Genomic DNA, 20012 nt, shown 5'->3' with positions numbered 1-20012 from the left:
TCATGAATCATGAAGTACATTTCCCAAGACTTCCACTGACTATATAAGGGTGCCTTTGCCTGTTTCTGCTCACTTGAGGAGCAAGGCACTTATAAACACAACTGCTGCAAGAGCAAATTTCACTTAAACAAGGCAGGAACCTGATAATTTACACACTGGCAGACACAATCCAGTTCTTTCATCAAATACTTTTTCATATTATTTTAACCTAGAAGCATCCTGGCTATATCCTGGCATACTAACATTTAATATTTTCTTTAAAAATTATTCTTATGTAAAAACAGTCCTAAAATGAGCTGAAGGTATACCCAAGGTTACAAAAATTTATACAGCTTCGGGGCCAGCGTTGTGGCGTAGAGGGTCAAAGTCCCAGTCTGCGGTACCGGCATCCCATATGGGTGCTAGTTAAGAGTCCTGGCTGCTCCACTTCTGATCCAGCTGCCTGCTGTGGCCTGGGAAAGCAGTAACAGGTGGCCCAAGTCTCTGGGCTCCTGCACCCACGTGGGAAGACCCAGAGGAAACTCCTGGCTTCTGGTTTCAGATCGGCACAGCGCCGGCCATTGCAGCCAATTGGGGAGCGAACGAGCAGATGGAAAATCTTTTTCTCTTTGCCTCTCCTTGTCTCTCTGTGTAACTCTGACTTGCAAATAAATAAATAAATCTTTAAAAAATTTTTATACAGCTTCAAAACAGCTGGCAAAAGGGACAGTAATAGGATAACTAACAAAGTTGGGGTTGCTTCAAGAAATCGGACACCATTTCCCCAAGTATACTCCAAGGACCACTAATGCCAAAAGACACTTTCAAAACAACATTTCTTTTCTGGAAAGTGTAGATTGGGGTTGGTGTTGTGGTGCAGCAGGCAAAGTTGCTTCTTGTGATGACAGTATCCCATAGAGGCACTGGTTCTAAGTCCCAGCTGCTCCAATTCGGATCCAGCTCCATGCTAATGCACCTGAGAAAGCAGCAGAAGATGGTCCAAGTCTTTGGGCCCCTGTCACCCATGTAGGAGACCTGGAAAAAGCTCCTGGCTTCAGACTGGCCCAGCTCCAGCAGCTGTGATCATCTGGGGTATAAACCAGTAAATGGAAGATCTCTCCCTCTCTGTCTCTCCCTGTCTCTTTGTAACTCTCCCTTTCAAATAAATGAAAGAAAAAAAGATGAATGCTGTATATCATATCCCTCCCACTTTGACAAATTAATAATAGACACCAGCATATTAAAGTAAAGCAGTAAGGATAAAAGAAGGAAAGAGAGAGTGATGAGAGACAATGCCAAAACAAAAACCTTGGGGCTGGCGTTATGGTACAGCAGGTAAAGCGGCTGCTTCCAATGCCGGCCTCCCATACTGGAGTGCTGGCTGAGTCCCAGCTGCTCTGTTTTCAATTCAGCTCCCTGCTGGTGCACCTAGAAAAGCAGCATAAGTTGGGCCGCTGCAATTCCATGTGAGAGACCAGGCTCCTGGCTTCAGTCTGGCCCAGATCTGGCTGTGGAAAACACTTGGGGAATGAACTAACATTTGAAAGGATGTCTTTCCCTCTCGGGCTCGTCCTGTCATTCTGCCTTTCAAATAAGGAAAGTAAAACTTTAAAAAAAAAAAAAAAAACCATCTCCAAACTAATATTTTTGTGTTCAACTTCTACAGGGATCAAGATGAAAATGGATTCTTCCTAAAGGTTTATTTTTTTAGTACATTCCGTAAGTACTATCAGTTACAGAGAACATTAGCAAACTTACCATTTGTACTACAGACTCCCTTAATCGTGTTTCTTCTTCAGTCATGAGTGTCAATTCTTTGCAGACCATAGCAGCCAAGCCTACATCTAGGCATTCAGGATCTGCTGCCATCTTGAAAATGAGTTCCTCATGGGAAAAGACACAATGACGCCTTAGCCGGCGGTAATGATTCACACACTGACGTCCAATGGGCAACTAAAAACAAGAAATTTCTGTGTTAAATTATTGTTAATAACATATTCTGGAACGGAGCCACTATTTATCCTTCAGATCCTCCCTTTTATTATAAAGATGACAGAATAATAAATTCTATTTGAATGTAAGAGCCAACTATATATATTTATATGTGTGTGTGTGTGTGTGTGTGAACCCTTTATGACCCAGTAGGAATTTCAAAGGCTTTCTCAGAGAAAATTCCTATAATCTCACATGTTAAAAGCTTCTAGCCTAAGCTGTTGATTTTCTATTCATGTACATCAAAAATTTCCTTGGCATATAAACGAGGCAGACCAGTCTTTCAGACCAGTCTAATATGAGCCTTTCCTAATAGAAAAAAAAAAAAAATACTGTAAAAATCAATCAATATATAATTTTAAGGTTCAGACCACTAAGGATTAAGTAATAAACATTCATTTCCACAAAACAAGAATAGATATTAGAAGGGAGAAATTGGAAAGAAGGGGGAGAAGTCCTACTTAATCCACGCTAGCTCCTGGATTCAGATAGGCCCAGCTCTGACTGTTGTAGCCATTTGAGGAGTGAACCAGCAGCTGGAAGATCTCTCTCTCTCTCTGCCTCTGCCTCCCTGTAACTCCACCTTTCAAATAAATAAATAAATCTTTAAAAAAAAAAAAAGGCAGAAACTTATCATAGCGCATATATGAATCACCCTGTTTCCTACCCAACACTTTACCAAGTATCATACAAATCACAAATATTCAATGAATGTTTGTACGATTTTGGTAACGTGTTGTGGCGCAGTGTTAAGATTAAGCTGCATGTGGGATCTGCACATCCCATAAGGGAGTGCCACCACTGGCACCAACACTTTGATCCAGCTTCCTGCTAATGCGCCCTTAGAGGCAGCAAACTTGGGCCCCTGCTACCACATGGAAAACTGAGATGCAGTTCCAGGCGCCTGGCTTCAGACTTGCTCAGCTGCCTGTTGTGGACATTTGGAGAGTGAACCAGCAGAGAAGAGCTCTTTCTCCCTCTCTGACACTCTGCCTTTCCAAGCAGATGAAAATAAATAAAATTAATTTTTAAAAGTTGGTTCAATTTTGGGGCCGGCACTGGTCTCAGCTGCTTTACTTCCATTCCAGCTCTCTGCTATGGCCTGGGAAAGCAGTGAAGGATGGCCCAAGTCCTTGAGCCCCTGCACCGATATGGGAGACCCAGAAGAAGCTCCTGGCTCTTGGCTTTGGATCAGCTCAGCTCTGGCTGTTGCAGTCATCTGAGGAGTAAATCAGCAGATGGAAGACCTCTCTCCCTCTCTGGTTCTACCTCTCTCTGTAACTTTATCTTTCAGATAAATAAAATAAATCTTTAAAAAAAAAAAAGTTGGTTCAATTTTTAAAAATACAGTACAATCCAAGGCAAAATCCTAAACTTAGTCTTATTCTTGCTAAATTATGCTACTACCAAAGAGTAACAAGGAAGAAGTTTAAAATTACTAGATCATTGGGATGGTGGTGTGGTACAGTGGGTTAAGCCACTGCCTGTGACACCGGCATCCCTTATGGGTGCCAATTCTTGTCCTGGCTGCTCCACTTCTGATCCAGCTCCCTGCTAATAGCCTGGGAAAGCAGCAAAAGACAGTCCAAATAGTTGGGCCCCTGCCACCCATATGGGAGACCTGGAAGAAGCTCCTGGCTCCAGTCCGGCCCAGCCCTGGCTATTGTGGCCATGTAGAGAGTGAACCAGTGGATGGAAAATCTCTCTCTCTGTTTTTCCCTCTCTCTCAGTAACTCTACCTTTCAAGTAAATACATCTCCTTAAAAAACTATTAGATTATTCACTAATCAAGGAAACAAATATTACTTCTGTATGGTTAATCATGGGACTTAATAAATTGTCTATAAAGGGGCCTGTGCTGTGGCGTAGTAGGCTAAGCCTCTGCCTGCAGCACCAGCATCCCATTTGAGCGCCCTTTCTAGTCCTAGCTGCTCGTCTTCCAATCCAGCTCTCTGTTAATGGCCCGGGAAAGCAGTGGAAGATGGCCAAGCACTTGGGCCCCTGTACCCACATGGGAGATCCCGAAGAAGCTCTGGCTCCTTGCTTCAGGTTGGCCCAGCTTCAGCCATTGCAGCCAAATGGGGAGTGAAACAGGATGGAAGACCTCTCTCTCTCTGACTCTCCCTCTCTCTCTCTGTAGCTCTGCCTCTCAGATAAATAAATCAACCTTTATAAAAAAAAGTGCATAGAAAACATAAGCTCCAATATAACTAATATATTTGCCCCAAAAGGTTAAGTAAGGCAACAAAAATATATTACTAAAAGAAAAAGACAATGTGTATTATAAATATACAGTCATTTCCCCATCAGTATCACATAACCATAATTACTTTTTGATATCTACCTCATACAAAAGCAAAACACTAATATTATCATTTACATAAAAGTACACTACATAGTCTTAAAATTTTTTAAAGAGAATATAGCAAATATAAAATAGCAGAAGAAATGTCTATAAGAAGGAAAATAATGGCAGAATATATAATTTTTTTTTAAGATTTTTACTTATTTGACAGGTAGAGTTACAGACAGAGAGAAAGACAGAGAGAAAGGTCTTTTTTCCGTTGGTTTACTCCCTAAATGGCCTGGAATATTATAAAATAAAAAACAGAGCTAGATATTTGAAAATGTGGTAGAAATAATACTTGAACTTATCTCTAAAAGCCTGATGATCAACTTTGCACCATATAAATCACAAACATTCAATGAATGCTTGTACGATTTTGGTAAAGTGTTGTGGCACAGTGTTAAGATTAAGCTGCATGTGGGATCTGCACATTCCATAAGGGAGTGCCAATTCAAATCCTGGCACCAACACTTTGACCCAGCTTCCTGCTAATGCGCCCTTAGAGGCATTAAGCTTGTAAGCTCCAAAAGTGCTCTGAGAAAGCAGGAATCATATATTTCTAGAAAAGTATTAATTGCCCATTTAAAGTTTAAACAGAATGACAAAAATTATAAATGGATGAGGCATAAAGAACTAAAAAAATCTTCCAAACAAATAATATGGAAACTCAAAAAAACTTTCCACTGCAACATTTATTCCAGTCTTCATGGAAATATTCATAACTGAACCCAGCTAAGCAACTCTGACAACTCAGCAACATTTTATGGGGGTGTTAGTCGACGTACAACAGCCACTTGTTATAGAACAGACCCAGTCAGCAGTACAGAAGTTCACAGCTTCAGCAAAGTTGTAGCCCTGATTAAATCCAGAGTGATAGGCACGAGGAAATGTCACAACAAACTCGCCAGCACACTGATTGGTCCTGTATACCTAAATGCAAATTGGGATACAAAAAAAGAAACAAAACAAAAACAACAAAAAAAGAGAAAGATTTTATCAGATAATTTCAGAAGCCTTTTCTAAAACTGAAAACACTAGTGTTAACACGTATCAGAAAATATCAGGATTTTTACTTAGTACATACTGAATCGATCTTCCATATATAAAGATATTTGAAAATGAAAAAAAAAAAACTTGGTTTTAAATTGGAAATTGCATAGAAAATTAATTAATTTTTTTTTTTTTTTTTAATTTTTGACAGGCAGAGTGGACAGTGAGAGAGAGACAGAGAGAAGGGTCTTCCTTTTGCCGTTGGTTCACCCTCCAATGGCCGCCGCGGTAGCGCGCTGCAGCCGGCGCACCGCGCTGATCCGATGGCAGGAGCCAGGTGCCTATCCTGGTCTCCCATGGGGTGCAGGGCCCAAGCACTTGGGCCATCCTCCACTGCACTCCCTGGCCACAGCAGAGAGCTGGCCTGGAAGAGGGGCAACCGGGACAGGATCGGTGCCCCGACCGGGACTAGAACCCGGTGTGCCGGCGCTGCAAGGCGGAGGATTAGCCTACTGAGCCGCGGCGCTGGCTAGAAAATTAATTAATTTTTAAAAAATATCATGTAGGATCTCTGTCCTTAATGTGCTGTACATTGTGATTTAATGCTATAACTAGTACTCCAACAGTATTTTTCACTTTGTGTTACTATGTGGGGGCAAACTGTTGAAATCTTTACTTAATATATACTAAACTGATCTTCTGTATATAAAGAGAATTGAAAATGAATCTTGATGTGAATGGAAGGGGAGAGGGAGCAGGAAAGGGAAGGGTTGTGGGTGGGAGGGAAGTTATGGGGGGGGGGGTCATTGTAATCCATAAGCTGTACTTTGGATTTATATTCATTGAATAAAAGTTTTTTTAAAAATTACCACAAAAAAATAAAAAGAAAATATCAGGATTTAGGAAGTAGCTAAAAAAATTGCCATGGGACTCCAAATCCCATTAAGTTGGCAGGTACCAATGCCATCTTACTAGTTAAAGTGATCAATTTAAGTTCATAACTGATCATAAAGATAGGATTAAGTGTCAAAGGGATCACATAAATAAGACCAAGTGTCTGCTAATAATAATTGATAGAATTAAAAAGGAGAGAACGACCCAACATGGGAAGCAGGACACACAGCAGACACAGAATGGCAGATGTCCTAAACAGCACTCTGACCTCAGAATCAGCCCTTACGGCATTCAGATCTGGCTATAAACCCATGAGAGCATTTTAGGCATGGAAAGCCAAGACACTGAGCAAAAACTGACCTACATGAAAGATCGCTGAATGAAATGCCAGTGGAAAGAAGGGGCCATCAAAGAAGGACCTACCTTTCTCTGAAGGGAGGAAAGAACTTCCACTTTGACTATGACCTTGTCTAAATAAAATCAGAGTTTGTGAACTCAAGAGGCTTCCATAGCCTTGGCAGCTCATGGTAAGAGCCTCGGGTGATCACTGACATTATAAATAAGAGTGTCAATTGTTAAATCAACAACAGGAGTCACTGTGCACTTGCTCCCCGTGTAGGACCTCTGTCCTTACTGTGTTGTACTACAAAAAGTAATGATTAAACTAGTTTTCAAACAGTACTTTATACCTTGTGTGTCTGTGTGGGTGCAATCTGTTGAAATCTTAACTTAGTTTAGAGTTGAACTTCTGTATATAAAGATAATTAAAAATGAATCTTAATGAAGAATGGGATGGGAGAGGGAGTAGGAGGTGGGACGGTTTGGGGGTGGGAGAGCAGTTATAGGGGAAAGAACTGCTATAATCCAAAAGTTGTACTTATGAAATTTATATTTATTAAATAAAAGCTTTCTAAAAAAGTAGCTAGAATTCTACTTTCTTAAAATAGTCACTGATATTTAAGTTATAATTCATGACACAAATTAGCAGCCAAGAGATTCTCAAGAAAATGTTACTCTTACTAAGCTACTAGTTCCCTAATTTGATAAAATTTTAAGAGAAGCTTTGTATTGCTGTATTGTAAATAGTGGTAAAGGATGGAGTTGCCTGCTACCTTTGGATAATTTTCCAGAAACTAGATTGATTAGTTCATATGTCATACGGGATATCCCCAAAATCCACACATCTGAATCTCACTTCATTTTATAACAGTACATGTGTCTTCTGAAAAGTACCAGATTCTAGTATAATTCATTCTTTAAAGATGAAGCAGCACTACAGATGTTACTTAACTGGCTTCCTCAATAAGGTTATAATAAATATTTGAGTATATATACAAACTTACTAGGCTTATACTTTATCATGCTTTAGTTTCTATTTAAAAATCACTACAAATTCTGAAAACTAGGAAAGTTATATCATAGTATATATTTACTTCACTATCTCATATATTAAAACCTCTGAAATCTTTATACAAAAAATACAAATAAAGATTATTATTATTAAAGATATCACATGGGGCTGGCACTGTGGAGCAATGGGTTTAAGCAGCAGCCGTGATACCAGCATCCCACATGAACACCAATGTGAGGGGCTGGCAGCTCTGCTTCCATTCTGCTCCCTAGGAATGCGCCTGGGAAGCCAGTGGAAGTGGAATATGGCCCAAGTACTTGGGCCCCAGCCACCCATGTGGGAGACCTGCACAGAGTTCTAGGCTCCTGGCATCCGCCTGGCCCAGCCATGGCCATCGCAGCCACAGAGTGTGAACCAACAGACAGAGATCCCTCTCTGTCTCTCCCTCTGCCTATCAAATAAATAAATAAATCTTTTTAAATATATATATATATATATATCCTAAAATATACCTATATTTTGGCAAAAGGAGGATAAAGAACAGGAGTTTATTCTTCAAATCAGAAAGTAATTTACTGAAAACAGAAGATAGCTATACATAAAGCATGATTCAGATTATAATCAGGATTTATTTATTCTTAATCAGATAAAAGATGTTCCCTTCTGAGTATAAATTTAGCTATTAGATGACATGACCTTTCATCCTGAGTTACAAAATAAGGCATATGTTTTGACTCCATTCTAATCAAAAGCAATAATAACTTTAAATTTAAAATACTGAAGGGAGACACAAAATGACTCACAGGCACACCATGCTCCATTAGCACATTGGGGTTCATTATGGTTACTAACTGATGTAGGAGATCAGGCTGGGATTCAAATAACTCAGGAGCCAGCTCCCTCATCACCTCCTCCAGTTGTTCTGCAGCATGAGATGGCACACCATACCATGTCTTTGGCTCCCCCCTAGCAAAAAAATAAATAATTGTTTAGCTTTTAGCTAGGTAGAACATAATACCCATGAGACCAAGGTCTCTGATTCAAACCAACTAAATTAACTTTTTCTTATTCCATGGCCAGAGATTATATACACCAAATTCTAGACAACCGTCACACAAACCTGTGCTACCATTCCTAACAAAAGATAAGACTACAGAGATCAGACACATACTTATCACCTCTATCAGAAAAGCAACTCAAAGCACACGGACTTGTTAAAGTGGATGAGTATCTTCAAACAGGAAAGACACTAAATGGAAAGCAAACACTGTTCCGAATGAAACTAATATACTGCCTGGATTCACAGGTCCACTGGACAGTCTAATTATACCCAAAATAATCAAAGCAAAAGCAATAATTAATGCTCTCTAGAATACCTGTAACTTCATTCAAATTGAATTCAATTTTACTACCCAAGAAAATAAGCCAAGGCTAAAATTTATTGAAACTTTGAATATAGTTCTGTCTATAAACCTTAAGGACCAAAAACTTGACATCATTAGTCCACTAGACTTCAGAAGACTACAATTCATGTAGAACACTAAGCTGTACTCCAAGAAAACGATTTAATATTAGTCAAGCTATTTATAGGAAAACTATATTCTTAACCCTCTAGAATTCTTAAGACTATAGAACAGTTTTTAATAGAGTGATATTAAATGTTCTGTTTGTGCTGGTCAAAACAGTGAGCAGTTCCTACTCACATGTCTATGAAGTGCTTGAATGTGGCAAGCACAAGTAAATTTTTAATTTTACTTATTCTTAACTACTTTAAATTTAAATAGCCACATATGGCTAGCAGCTATAATATCACACTATACAGCAATAAAACATGACAAGAAAATCACGAGTTTTCTACTCAATATTATGTAGTTTCTTCGACAAAGAGAAAAAAATATCATCCAGCAAAGATTTAATAGTGGGCAGAGAACTGCCTAAGAAAGTAAAAGCTGTGGGTTAGATATAAAACAAGTCAGCAAAGTATTTAATCACTTTTGTGATTATGTGTAACTTGGGAATTTTTAAAGAAAATTTATTTTAAAAATATTCTTGAAAACTTCAAATACTGAAGGTTGTATCTTAATTACACAAACTTTAAACATCTGTCCAGCATAACAAAAGATACACCATAGGACGGGTGGCACAGTAGTTAAGACACCACTTGAGGTGCCCACAGGTCATATCAGAGTATTTAGGTTTGAGTGCTGGCTCCACTCCTGATTCTAGCCTCCTGCTAATGTACATCCTGGGAAGTAGAAGATGACGGCTCAAGCATTTGGGTCACTGCCATCCACATGGAAGACCTGGGCTGAGCTCCTGGCTTCTGGCTTTCGCCTGGCACAGCTCTGTTACAGGCACCGCAGGAGTGAATCAATGGATGGGAGTGTCTCTCTCTTTCTCTCTCTCTCTCTCTTTAAAATAAAAAATTTAAAAAAAAAAAAGACAAACCAAAAGAGTTTTCAGCAAATATACATCATTTGCTCTAAAACTCTGGGCACTGCTACCTACATATACTTTTTTTTAAAAAAAGACTGATTTATTTATTTGAAAGGCAGAGTTACAGAGAGGCAGAGGCAGAGAGAGAGAGATCGTCTTCCATCCGAAGTAGAGCAGCCGGGACTCAAATTGGCGTCCATGAGATGCCAGCACTGCAGGTAGCAGCTTTTACCAGCTATACCACAGTGCCAGCCCCTACATATACTTTAAAATGCAAAATCTCTTCTCTCTCCAATATATTATTATTCAACATTTGGGTAGGAAATACTTGCAAAGTTTGTTCTCCTTAAACTATCACCCAGTATTATTACATCTGAGAAAAGATCACTAAGTATGTATGCATGCTATACTGAATATAGCACATACCAGTGTAAGTAATTGATGGAATAACTCCAGTGATCTTCAATGTGCCAGCAGAAAGAAGAAAAGCACATTCCCACATACAGCCATGGCACCTTCATTCCAGAGATGTCCACATTAATATGTGCAAGAACAGACTGTTCTAGGACAGGCATGTTATTCAAATTCCAACCAGAAAGTGCATATTCCTATAAAAGACAAAAAAAAAAAAGTTAAATGAAAGAGCAGAAATGACAAGTATACAACAGAAATCTAAAAGGAATCTACCACCAAAGTAAATTTTGTATATTTACAACAATCTAGGCTATAGAAGATGTGCTCTTTTTCTCAACTACATGTAACTCATGTAACCAAATATGTAATCTTACCTCCTAACTAGGTTCTATTTACATTTCCTTCTATTTCAGATGCCTCTAGGTTTACTCTGAGGCCCAAGAGCAAAGCTTATTATTACTCCCCAGACTATCAGTAAAAAAAATGTGATGCCTGTTTATTTTTACTTTCATTTATTGGGGAGGTAATAAGAGAGAGAGAAAGAGAGAGAGAGTGAACTCACATCTGCTAGTTCACTCCCCAAATGCCTGCAATGGCCAATGTTAGCCCAGGCCAAAGCCTTAAGTCAGGAACTCATTGCAAGCCTCCCATGTGGGTGGCAAGAACCCAATCACTTGGTAGCCCAATTACCAGGATGGGGAATGTCAAGCCTGCAGATCACTTAAGTCCCACAAACTCATTTGGTTGCCTACAAAGACAACCACAAATGGGACTCAAAATTCAATAAATCTGTAGCAGGCTAAACAGTAACTGGGTAATTCTGTATGGCCTGTGAATGTTACATCCCAATGGCCTTTGGTATAAAAAGGTCCCCCACCACTGAGTCCTAAACCATCCCCACTGGGTCCCAGGGTCTACACTGGCAAAAAGCTAGAATCAGGAGCCAGAGCTGGAAATGGAACTGGACCTAAATGCCTGCTGTGAGGCCTATATTGAGAGGCTGCTATTATATTTCTCTTTATCGGCCGGCGCCGCGGCTCACTAGGCTAATCCTCCACCTGCAGCGCAGGCACACCGAGTTCTAGTCCCGATTGAGGCGCCAGTTCTGTCACAGTTGCTCCTCTTCCAGGCCAGCTCTCTGCTGTGGCCCAGGAAGGCAGTGGAGAATGGCCCAGGTGCTTGGGCCCTGCACCCGCATGGGAGACCAGGAGGGAACACCTGGCTCCTGGCTTCGGATCAGCGCAGCGCGCCAGCCGTGGCAGCCATTTGGGGGGTGAACCAATGGAAGGAAGACCTTTCTCTCTGTCTCTCCCTAACTCTGCCTGTCAAATAAATAAATAAACATATAAATATATAAATAAAATTTCTATTTATCCCCAGTAGCATAACTTCCCAAGACATTGTTACTGTATTTACAGAATGGTACTAGATAATGTGAAGACACAACATAATAAAATAGATGACCATGAATCTGTGGCAACATTGAAGGCTGACATGATACACAAAGTCACCACCAGAGCCAGCTCTGTGGCATAGTGCGTAAAGCCGTCACCTGCGACACCAACATCCCGTATGGGTGCCTTTCATGTCCCAGCTGTACCACTTCCGATCCAGCTCCCTGTTAATGGCCTGGAAAAGCAATGGATGATGGCCCAAGTGCTCGGACCCCTGCCACCCACGTGGGAGACCTGGAGGAAGCTCCTGACTTTGGTCTGGCCCAGCCCCAACCGTTGCAGCCATCTGGGGAGTAAATCAGCACATGGAAGCTGTGTAGCTCTTTCAAATAAATCAATCTTAAAAAAAAAAAAAAAAGAAAGAAAGAAAGAAAAGTTGTCACCACCACCACCCACTACAAACACAGAGAAATATTGGATAAGTTGTAATAATAATAACAAAAAACTTCTGTAACAGCTGAACTCAAAAGACAGGAATTTCCAGTTTCTAGGAGAGATGGAACAAAACCAGAAAGAAAAAGGACGCTGTTTGCAGTTTTCATAGTTGTTTCTAACTGGATGTAAGCCCTGGCCTGAAGTGATAGCATCCCATGTGGGTGCCGGTTCTAGTCCCAGTTGTTCCTCTTCCGATCCAGCTCTCTACTATGGCCTGGGATAGCAGAAGAGGGACAAGTCCTTGGGCCCCTGCACCTACACGGGAGATCCGGGGGAAGCTTCTGGCTCCTGGCTTCGGATCGGCGCAGCTCCAGCGATTGCAGCCAACTGGGGAGTGAACCACTAGATGGAAGACCTCTCTCTCTGCCTCTCCTCTGTGTGTAATTCTGACTTTCAAATAAATAAATAAACCTTTTTTTTTTTTTTTTGACAGGCAAAGTGGACAGTGAGAGAGAGACAGAGAGAAAGGTCTTCCTTTTTGCCGTTAGTTCACCCTCCAATGGCCGCCACAGCCGGCGCGCTGCAGCCGGCGCACCGCACTGATCCAATGGCAGGAGCCAGGTGCTTATCCTGGTCTCCCATGGGGTGCAGGGCCCAAGGACTTGGGCCATCCTCCACTACACTCCCGGGCCACAGCAGAGAGCTGGCCTGGAAGAGGGGCAACCAGGACAGGATCGGTGCCCCGACCGGGACTAGAACCCGGTGTGCCGACGCCGCAAGGCGGAGGATTAGCCTATTGAGCCGCGGCGCCGGCCTAAAATAAATAAATAAATCTTTAAAAAAGAAATATCTGAGGAAATTATCCATAAGGCAGCAAAAAGATATGGGAACTATAAAAATGTAGGTAAGGGGCCAGCGCCATGATGCAGTTGGTTAAGCCAGCACCTGCAATGCCAAGCTTCCCATATCAGTGCACCAGTTAAGAGTAACCTGGATGGAGTTCCTGGTTCTTGGCTTCAGCCTGGCCATGCCCTGGCAGTTGCAGACATTTGGGAAGTGAAACCGCAGATGGAAAATCTCTTTCCCACTCTGTTTCTTCCCTTCTCTGTCACTCTACCTTTAAAATAAATCGTGTTTTTTTTTTTTTTTTTTTTTTTTTGACAGGCAGAGTGGACAGTGAGAGAGAGACAGAGAGAAAAGTCTTCCTTTGCTGTTGGTTCACCCTCCAATGGCGGCCGCGGCCGGCGCACTGCAGCCAGCACACTGCGCTGATCCAAAGCCAGGAGCCAGGAGCTTCCTCCTGGCCTCCCATGGCGTGCAGAGCCCAAGGACTTGGGCCATCCTCCACTGCACTTCCGGGCCATAGCAGAGAGCTGGCCTGGAAGAGGGGCAACCGGGACAGAATCCGGCGCCCCGACCAGAACTAGAACCCAGTGTGCCGGCGCCACAAGGCAGAGGATTAGCCTGTTGAGCCACGGCGCTGGCCAAATAAATCCTTTTTTAAAAAATGTAGTCAAGAGTCCTGGAGAAGGAGCCAGTGCTGGGCATAGCGGGAAAAACCTCTGCCTGCAGTGCCAACATCCCATACGGGCACCGATTCAAGACCCTGCTTCTCTGCTTCCAATTCAGCTCTCACGTTGGGAGACCCAGAGGAAGCTTCTGGATTCTGGCTTCAGATCAGCCCAGAACCAGCCATTGCAGCCATCTAGAGAGTGAACCAGCAAATGGAAGATCTCTCTCTCTCTCTTGCTCTCTCTCTGCCTCTGCCTCTCTGTAACTCTGCCTTTCAAATAAATAAATCTTTTAAAAAAAAAAAAAAAAAGTCATGGAGGAGAAAATAAGAAAATCTATCGGTTTAAAGAGGGAAGTTCAATATGAAATAAGAGATGTAACTTCTACAATCTAAAATGTTAAAAAATAGATTTCAACAGCTACTACTCCCCCTTGTTTTTCAGTTTGTTTAGTTGGTTGAAAATATAAGCAATCTAACTGAGGAAATAAGGTCTACACACAGAAAAGTTACCACACAAGGTAATATATATCAAATTCCAACTACAGATATATACAAATAAATTACACAGTTCTTCAGGGGACAAGGAAATAGTTATCATCATGAGTTTGATATGTTAGGAAAACTTCATAGAAAAGGAAGAAACTTTGAAGGGTAGATAAGATTTGGTTAAACATTTTGTGAAGGACAGCTACAGCAAAGAAAAAGATGAAACAGAGATGGAATACACTAATCAGGCTGCTGAAGTGCCACAGTGCAAGAGTCATACAAATAAGAAATAAGAATGGAAAGAACTAAGCTTGGATTTTAACCTACATTCAACAGGGAAATAAACATTTTGAAAAATCAAACACAATAAAATAACTAAATATTTTTTTAAATACCAAAGAGTTTTTTACTCATCCTGTATCTTTTCTTTTCTTTTCTCTTTTTTTCAACTTGAAAGGCAGAGTTACAGGGAGAGAAAGAGAGAGAGATCATTCACTGATTCACTCCCCAAATGGCTGCAACCACCAAGGACAGGCTGGGCCAAAGCCAGGAGCCTAGAGCTTTTTCTGAGTCTCCGCATGCATGCAGGTGTCAAAGCACGTGGGCCATCTTTCGCTTTCCCAGGCACATTAGCAGGGAGCAGGATCAGAATTGGAGCAGCCAGGACTAGAACTGTGCCCAAATGAAACAGAATACCAGAATTACGAGCAGCAGCTTTTCCAGCTACGCCACAGTGCTGGCCCTACACATTTATAAATTTTTAATTATGGGAAATCTTCAAACAAAAGTAAGCAGAACTGCATTATAAATACCCACTGACCCACAAATTCTAAAATTTTAAGGGAAAGGGGCAGGTGTAAACCTCAACAGTGGCTAAGAGGCTACCTGGGACACCTGTAGCCCTATCTGAGTGCCAAGGTTTGAGTATCAGTTCCACTCCCAATTCCTGTTTCCTGCTAATGCAGACCCAGGGAGGCAGCATGTAACTGGGTCCCTGCCAACCACAGGGGAAACCTGGATTAAGTTCTCAGTTCCTGAGCATTTGTGGGATGAGCCAGAGGTTGGGACTTCTGTCTGTCTACTACCATAAATATCTAAATTAAAAAACCAACCCCTTTGGGTTTTCCTCTCTTGGAAGCCCCCCTCCACACTGCTCTGGATGGAAGCCTTTGATTCTAATAAATACTTTTAAATCTAAGAAAACAAAACAAAGGCCAGCACTGTGGCAAAGTAGATTAATCCTCCGCCTGCAGCACCAGCATCCCATACGGGGCCCAGTTCTAGTCCTGGCTGCTACTTTTCCAATCCAGCTCTCTTGTATGGCCTGGGAAAGCAGTATAAGATGGTCCAAGTGTTTGGGCCCCTGCACCCGCATGGGAGACCCGGAAGAAGATCCTGGCTTCTGGCTACAAATCGGCTCAGCTCCGGCTGTTGCAGCCATTTGCAAAATGAACCATCAGATGCAAGACCTTTCTCTCTGTCTCTCCCTCTCACTGTCTGTAACTCTACCTCTCAACAAAATAAATAAAATCTTAAAAATATATATATATAGCAGGGCGGAGATTGCCATACTTAGGAGGGCCTGCTTAAAGTTCAGCCCTTGAAGTATCTGGAAAGCTGGCATGGGAGAGGGAGTAGGAGGTGGGATGGTTTGGGGGTGAAAGGGCAGTTTTTGGGGAAAAGATTGCTATAATCCAAAAGTTGTACTTATGAAATTTATATTTATTAAATAAAAGTTTTCTTTAAAAAAAAAAAGAGCAAGTACAAGAAAAAAAATAGTTTCCTACACTAACATTAAACTTCCTAAATATAAGAATGGATCACAGTGCCCAAGACATTTGTGTAATGTACTTTTAGGCTACATACTTGCTTTCCTTCCAAGAGTCCAACAATTTTTGTGCACATTTAGCAAAGGCTACTCATGTCACCAGTCCCTACCATAAACCTTGTGCAGAGTCACAAATGAGCTTCTCTGGGAGGCAACATTTCACACATGTTGCCAGAATTTGATAATGGAGTAAATTCAGCACTTCTTCCAACAGGAGACAAAATCCTTAAATTACAGTCAATTATGGAGGGGGGAAAGTGGCAAGGACCAAAGGAAAAAGAAAAGAAATGAACATCTTAATTCAGCTTTATACAAAAAAGTTTTATACATCTCCTAAATGACAGGACTTTATTTGTACATTGTTTTAAAAGTACGCTTTGGGGGAGAGTGCTGTGGCATGGTGGGTTATGCCACAGCCCATCCATATGGGATGCCAGGTCAAATCCAGGCTGCTCACTTCCAATTTACCTTCCTGCTAATGCGTGTGGGAAAGCAGCAGAGGATGGGCCAAGTCTTTAGTCCTCTGTACCCACATGGGAGACCCGAAAAAGCTCCTGGCTCCTAGCTTCGGCCTGGCCAAGCCCTGGCCATTGAGGCTATTTGGAGAGTGAACCAGCAGATGCCTTTCAAATAAATATCTAAAATCTTAAAAAAAAATGCATATTTGGGAGGAAGCATTTGGCTGAGCAGCTAGGATGCTGGCTAAGGTATCCATGTCCCATACTGGAGTACCTGGGTTCAATACCCAGTTCTGGCTCCTGATTCCGGCTTCCTGATAACGTAGACCCTAGGAAGTAAGTGATGGTTAATAGGATTGGGTTCCTACAACCCACATGGAAGACCTATACTGAATTCTTGGCTCCTGGCCTAGTTCCAGCCCAGCCCCAGCTGTTGCAGGAATTTAGGAAGTGAATTAGCAAATGGAAGCTCATATTCTCTCTGCCTCTCAAAAAATTTTAAATGTATAACTGAAAGTCTATCTGCTCAAGTACTAAAGAAAAATTATTTCTGAAACTATCAATAAAATGTAATTTTTAAAAAATAATTAAAATGAAGTTAAATAATTATAAAGGCATTTTGAATTTGTTGTTTTTTTAAACTGAAGACTAATTTATATTGTCCAAATCCTGTTTTTTTAAAGGTTTATTTATTTATTTGAAAAGTCGAATTACAAAAAGAGCGGGATAGATACAGAGATCTTCCATTACTGGTTCACTCCCTAAATGGCCTCAATGGACAGGCTAGACCAGGCCAAAGCCAGGATCCTGGAACTTCATCCCCATCTCCTACCTGGGTGGCAGGAGCCCAAGCAATTGGGTCATTCTCCACTGCCTTCCCAGACACATTAGAAGAGAGCTGGATCGGACATGAACCAGCACATATACGGGATGCTGGTATCACAGGCAGTGGCTTAATCCACTATGCCACAACACCAGCCCACAAATCCTAAATACTTCATACTTTTAAGATAACATGATAACATGGTCCCTTATGAGTAGAGAAAGGTAGTTTTCTATGCAAAGGCCAACTCAGCTTGAGGGAAAAAGCAGACATTTGGGTAACACTATATGTACCTCTTCTTCAGGTAGCATCTTCCTCCGACCATCCTTGACAGGAAATCCACTTCCAAAGTCTTTTGAGGAGATATCAGCTCCATACTCTACAATGACATCTTCTTCGATGCTGCTCACCAGCCGCCAGAATTCCTTTTCTACGAGTTCTGTGGGAACCATCTACAGAGACAAAAAATGATTATTAACGCCTTATAACTAAAACCCACTAAAACATAACACTCAGGTCAAGCGACACAAACTCACACTGGAATTTAAAAAAACCTCAGTTCCCAGGGCAAAAATTCCTCAAGTCTTAGCTTTCTCCACTGAAAATGGGGAAAACCTGAAGACATTAAAGAACTTCAATGTTCAGAAAAACATAGTAACCTTAAACAGTCTTTTTCTGAAAAAAGCTGCTTCTCAAATAAGAGGGACCCCAAGGAGAACAAGGAAATATAAACAACAAGGCTGAATGTTAACAGTTTTAGCAAAAATTTTTGACAGGTACTAAGATAAGCCCAAGATCACCAAAGAAAATGAACAAACTCCATATTATTTAGAGGCTGGTGCTGTGGCGCAGTGGGTTAACACCCTGGCCTGAAGCGCCGGCATCCCATATGGGCGCCAGTTCGAGACCCGGCTTCTCCATTTCTGATCTAGCTCTCTGCTATGGCCTGGGAAAGCAGTGGAGGATGGCCCAAGTCCTTGGGCCCCTGCACCCACGTGGGAGGCCTAGAGGAAGCTCCTGGCTCTTGGCTTTGGACTGGCACAGTTCTGGCCATTACAACCAACTGGGAAGTGAACCATCGGATGGAAGACCTCTCTCTCTGCCTCTCCTCTGTGTAACTCTGACTTTCAAAAGAAAAAAAAAAAAAAATAACTAAACAAGGGGTCAGCATGTGGTCACGTTGAAGCTTACAATGCCAACACCCCATTTTAGAGTAGTAGTTCAAGTCCTGGGTACCTCACTTCCAATCCAGCCCCGTGATTATGCACCTGGGAAAGCTGTGGAAGATGGCCAAGTACTTGGGCCCCTACCACCCAGGTAGGAGACTAGGATGGAGTTCTAGGCTCCTGGCTTTGGCCTGGCCCAGATTTGGCAGTTGCAGCCATCTGGGGAAGTGAACGAATGGACAGAAGATCTCTCTCTCTAGTTAATTAATTAATTAAAAATAACCTATTAAATAAAAGCAGCAACAACCAAATACCTCATGCTTTTCTGTAAGTAAAGAGGGCTAATAAAAGCAATTCAAACATGAACCTAAGATTTCTTAACAGGCAAGTATAAACTACCACACTAGCTTTAGATTTAATGTTCTCACACCATTTTCATGCTGTCCCTGTTTTCCACAAAATAATGAAAGTAATAAATAAGCTGAAAGATTTTAAGTCAAATAAATCTTTGTATGTTCACAAAGTAACCTAAAAGATAGCTACTCACATGGACTGGCATATTGAAATAATCAGACTTAAAATTATCTGCCATCTCTCCAAAGCTCTGAAGTGTATACTCTCGTACAGCTTGTTCAAATCCAAAGGCTTCTCGAGGTTTGTTACACTCCTGGAAAGAAAAAATCATCTAACATTAACTCACTGCAACTGAACTAAAGAAAACATAAGGCCGGCGCCACGGCTCACTTGGCTAATCCTCTGCCTACGGCACCGGCACACCGAGTTCTAGTCCCAGTTTGGGTGCCAGATTCTGTCCCGGTTGCTCCTCTTCCAGTCCAGCTCTCTGCTGTGGCCCGGGAAAGCAGTGGAGCATGGCCCAAGTGCTTGGGCACCTGCACCTGCATGGGAGACCAGGAGAAAGCACCTGGCTCCTGGCTTCAGATCGGCGCAGCACGCCAGCCATAGCGGCCATTTGGGGGGTGAACCAACGGAAGGAAGACCTTTCTTTCTGTCTCTCTGTCTAACTCTGCCTGTCAAAAAAAAAAAAAAGAAAAGCATTAAAGCTCTTAGGTACTACCTCCTTTGATCATTTTTCTAGGTAAAGCAAATCAAATAAACAAGGAAGCAAAACAAATATTACCTACAAAATAGTAACAGAAAATGATGTTTAAGAACCTCAACTTCTTTTTCACAACAGGAAGGTAGAAATGAAACAGGTGTAGACTCTGCAGTTTACACTGCATTCTGGTGCCAAGACAAGCACTGGAAGGATTACTGAGCTGGAATCAAGCCCAGGGAGGCCTGTTATGCTTAGCGCATCAGTAGATTGGCCATGAAGAAAGAAATATTCAAGAGAGAACGAAAGGTAATGGATAATGGGATAGCCACTGGATTGCTAGGCTATCTGGACAGAAAAATTTGTTCACACTATCAATCACCATGACCAACGTCTAAACAAAAATTTAGAGTAAAACTGCCTCTGAATCGACAACCTTCAAAATAGTAAAT

General features: G+C 41.6%; 1 protein-coding gene across 2 annotated transcripts in view; it reads right to left on the bottom strand.

The window, feature by feature from the left end:
* The window catches only part of KDM5A (lysine demethylase 5A), a 99002-nt gene that overhangs the window by 48942 nt on the left and 30048 nt on the right, over positions 1–20012 (bottom strand). For both annotated transcript variants that reach the window (XM_062194635.1, XM_062194636.1), the window contains exons 9-14: positions 19054–19173; positions 17634–17792; positions 10416–10597; positions 8357–8519; positions 5129–5248; positions 1738–1932 (exon numbers count right to left, since the gene is read on the bottom strand). In XM_062194635.1, the coding sequence (XP_062050619.1) occupies positions 1738–1932; positions 5129–5248; positions 8357–8519; positions 10416–10597; positions 17634–17792; positions 19054–19173 (939 nt within the window). The remainder of the gene's footprint in view (positions 1–1737; positions 1933–5128; positions 5249–8356; positions 8520–10415; positions 10598–17633; positions 17793–19053; positions 19174–20012) is intronic.

Source organism: Lepus europaeus, chromosome 6, assembly GCF_033115175.1.
Source record: "Lepus europaeus isolate LE1 chromosome 6, mLepTim1.pri, whole genome shotgun sequence".
Lineage (NCBI taxonomy): Eukaryota > Metazoa > Chordata > Mammalia > Lagomorpha > Leporidae > Lepus > Lepus europaeus.
Note: the sequence above shows the minus strand (reverse complement) of the source record. Positions and strands in the feature narration are given on the sequence as shown.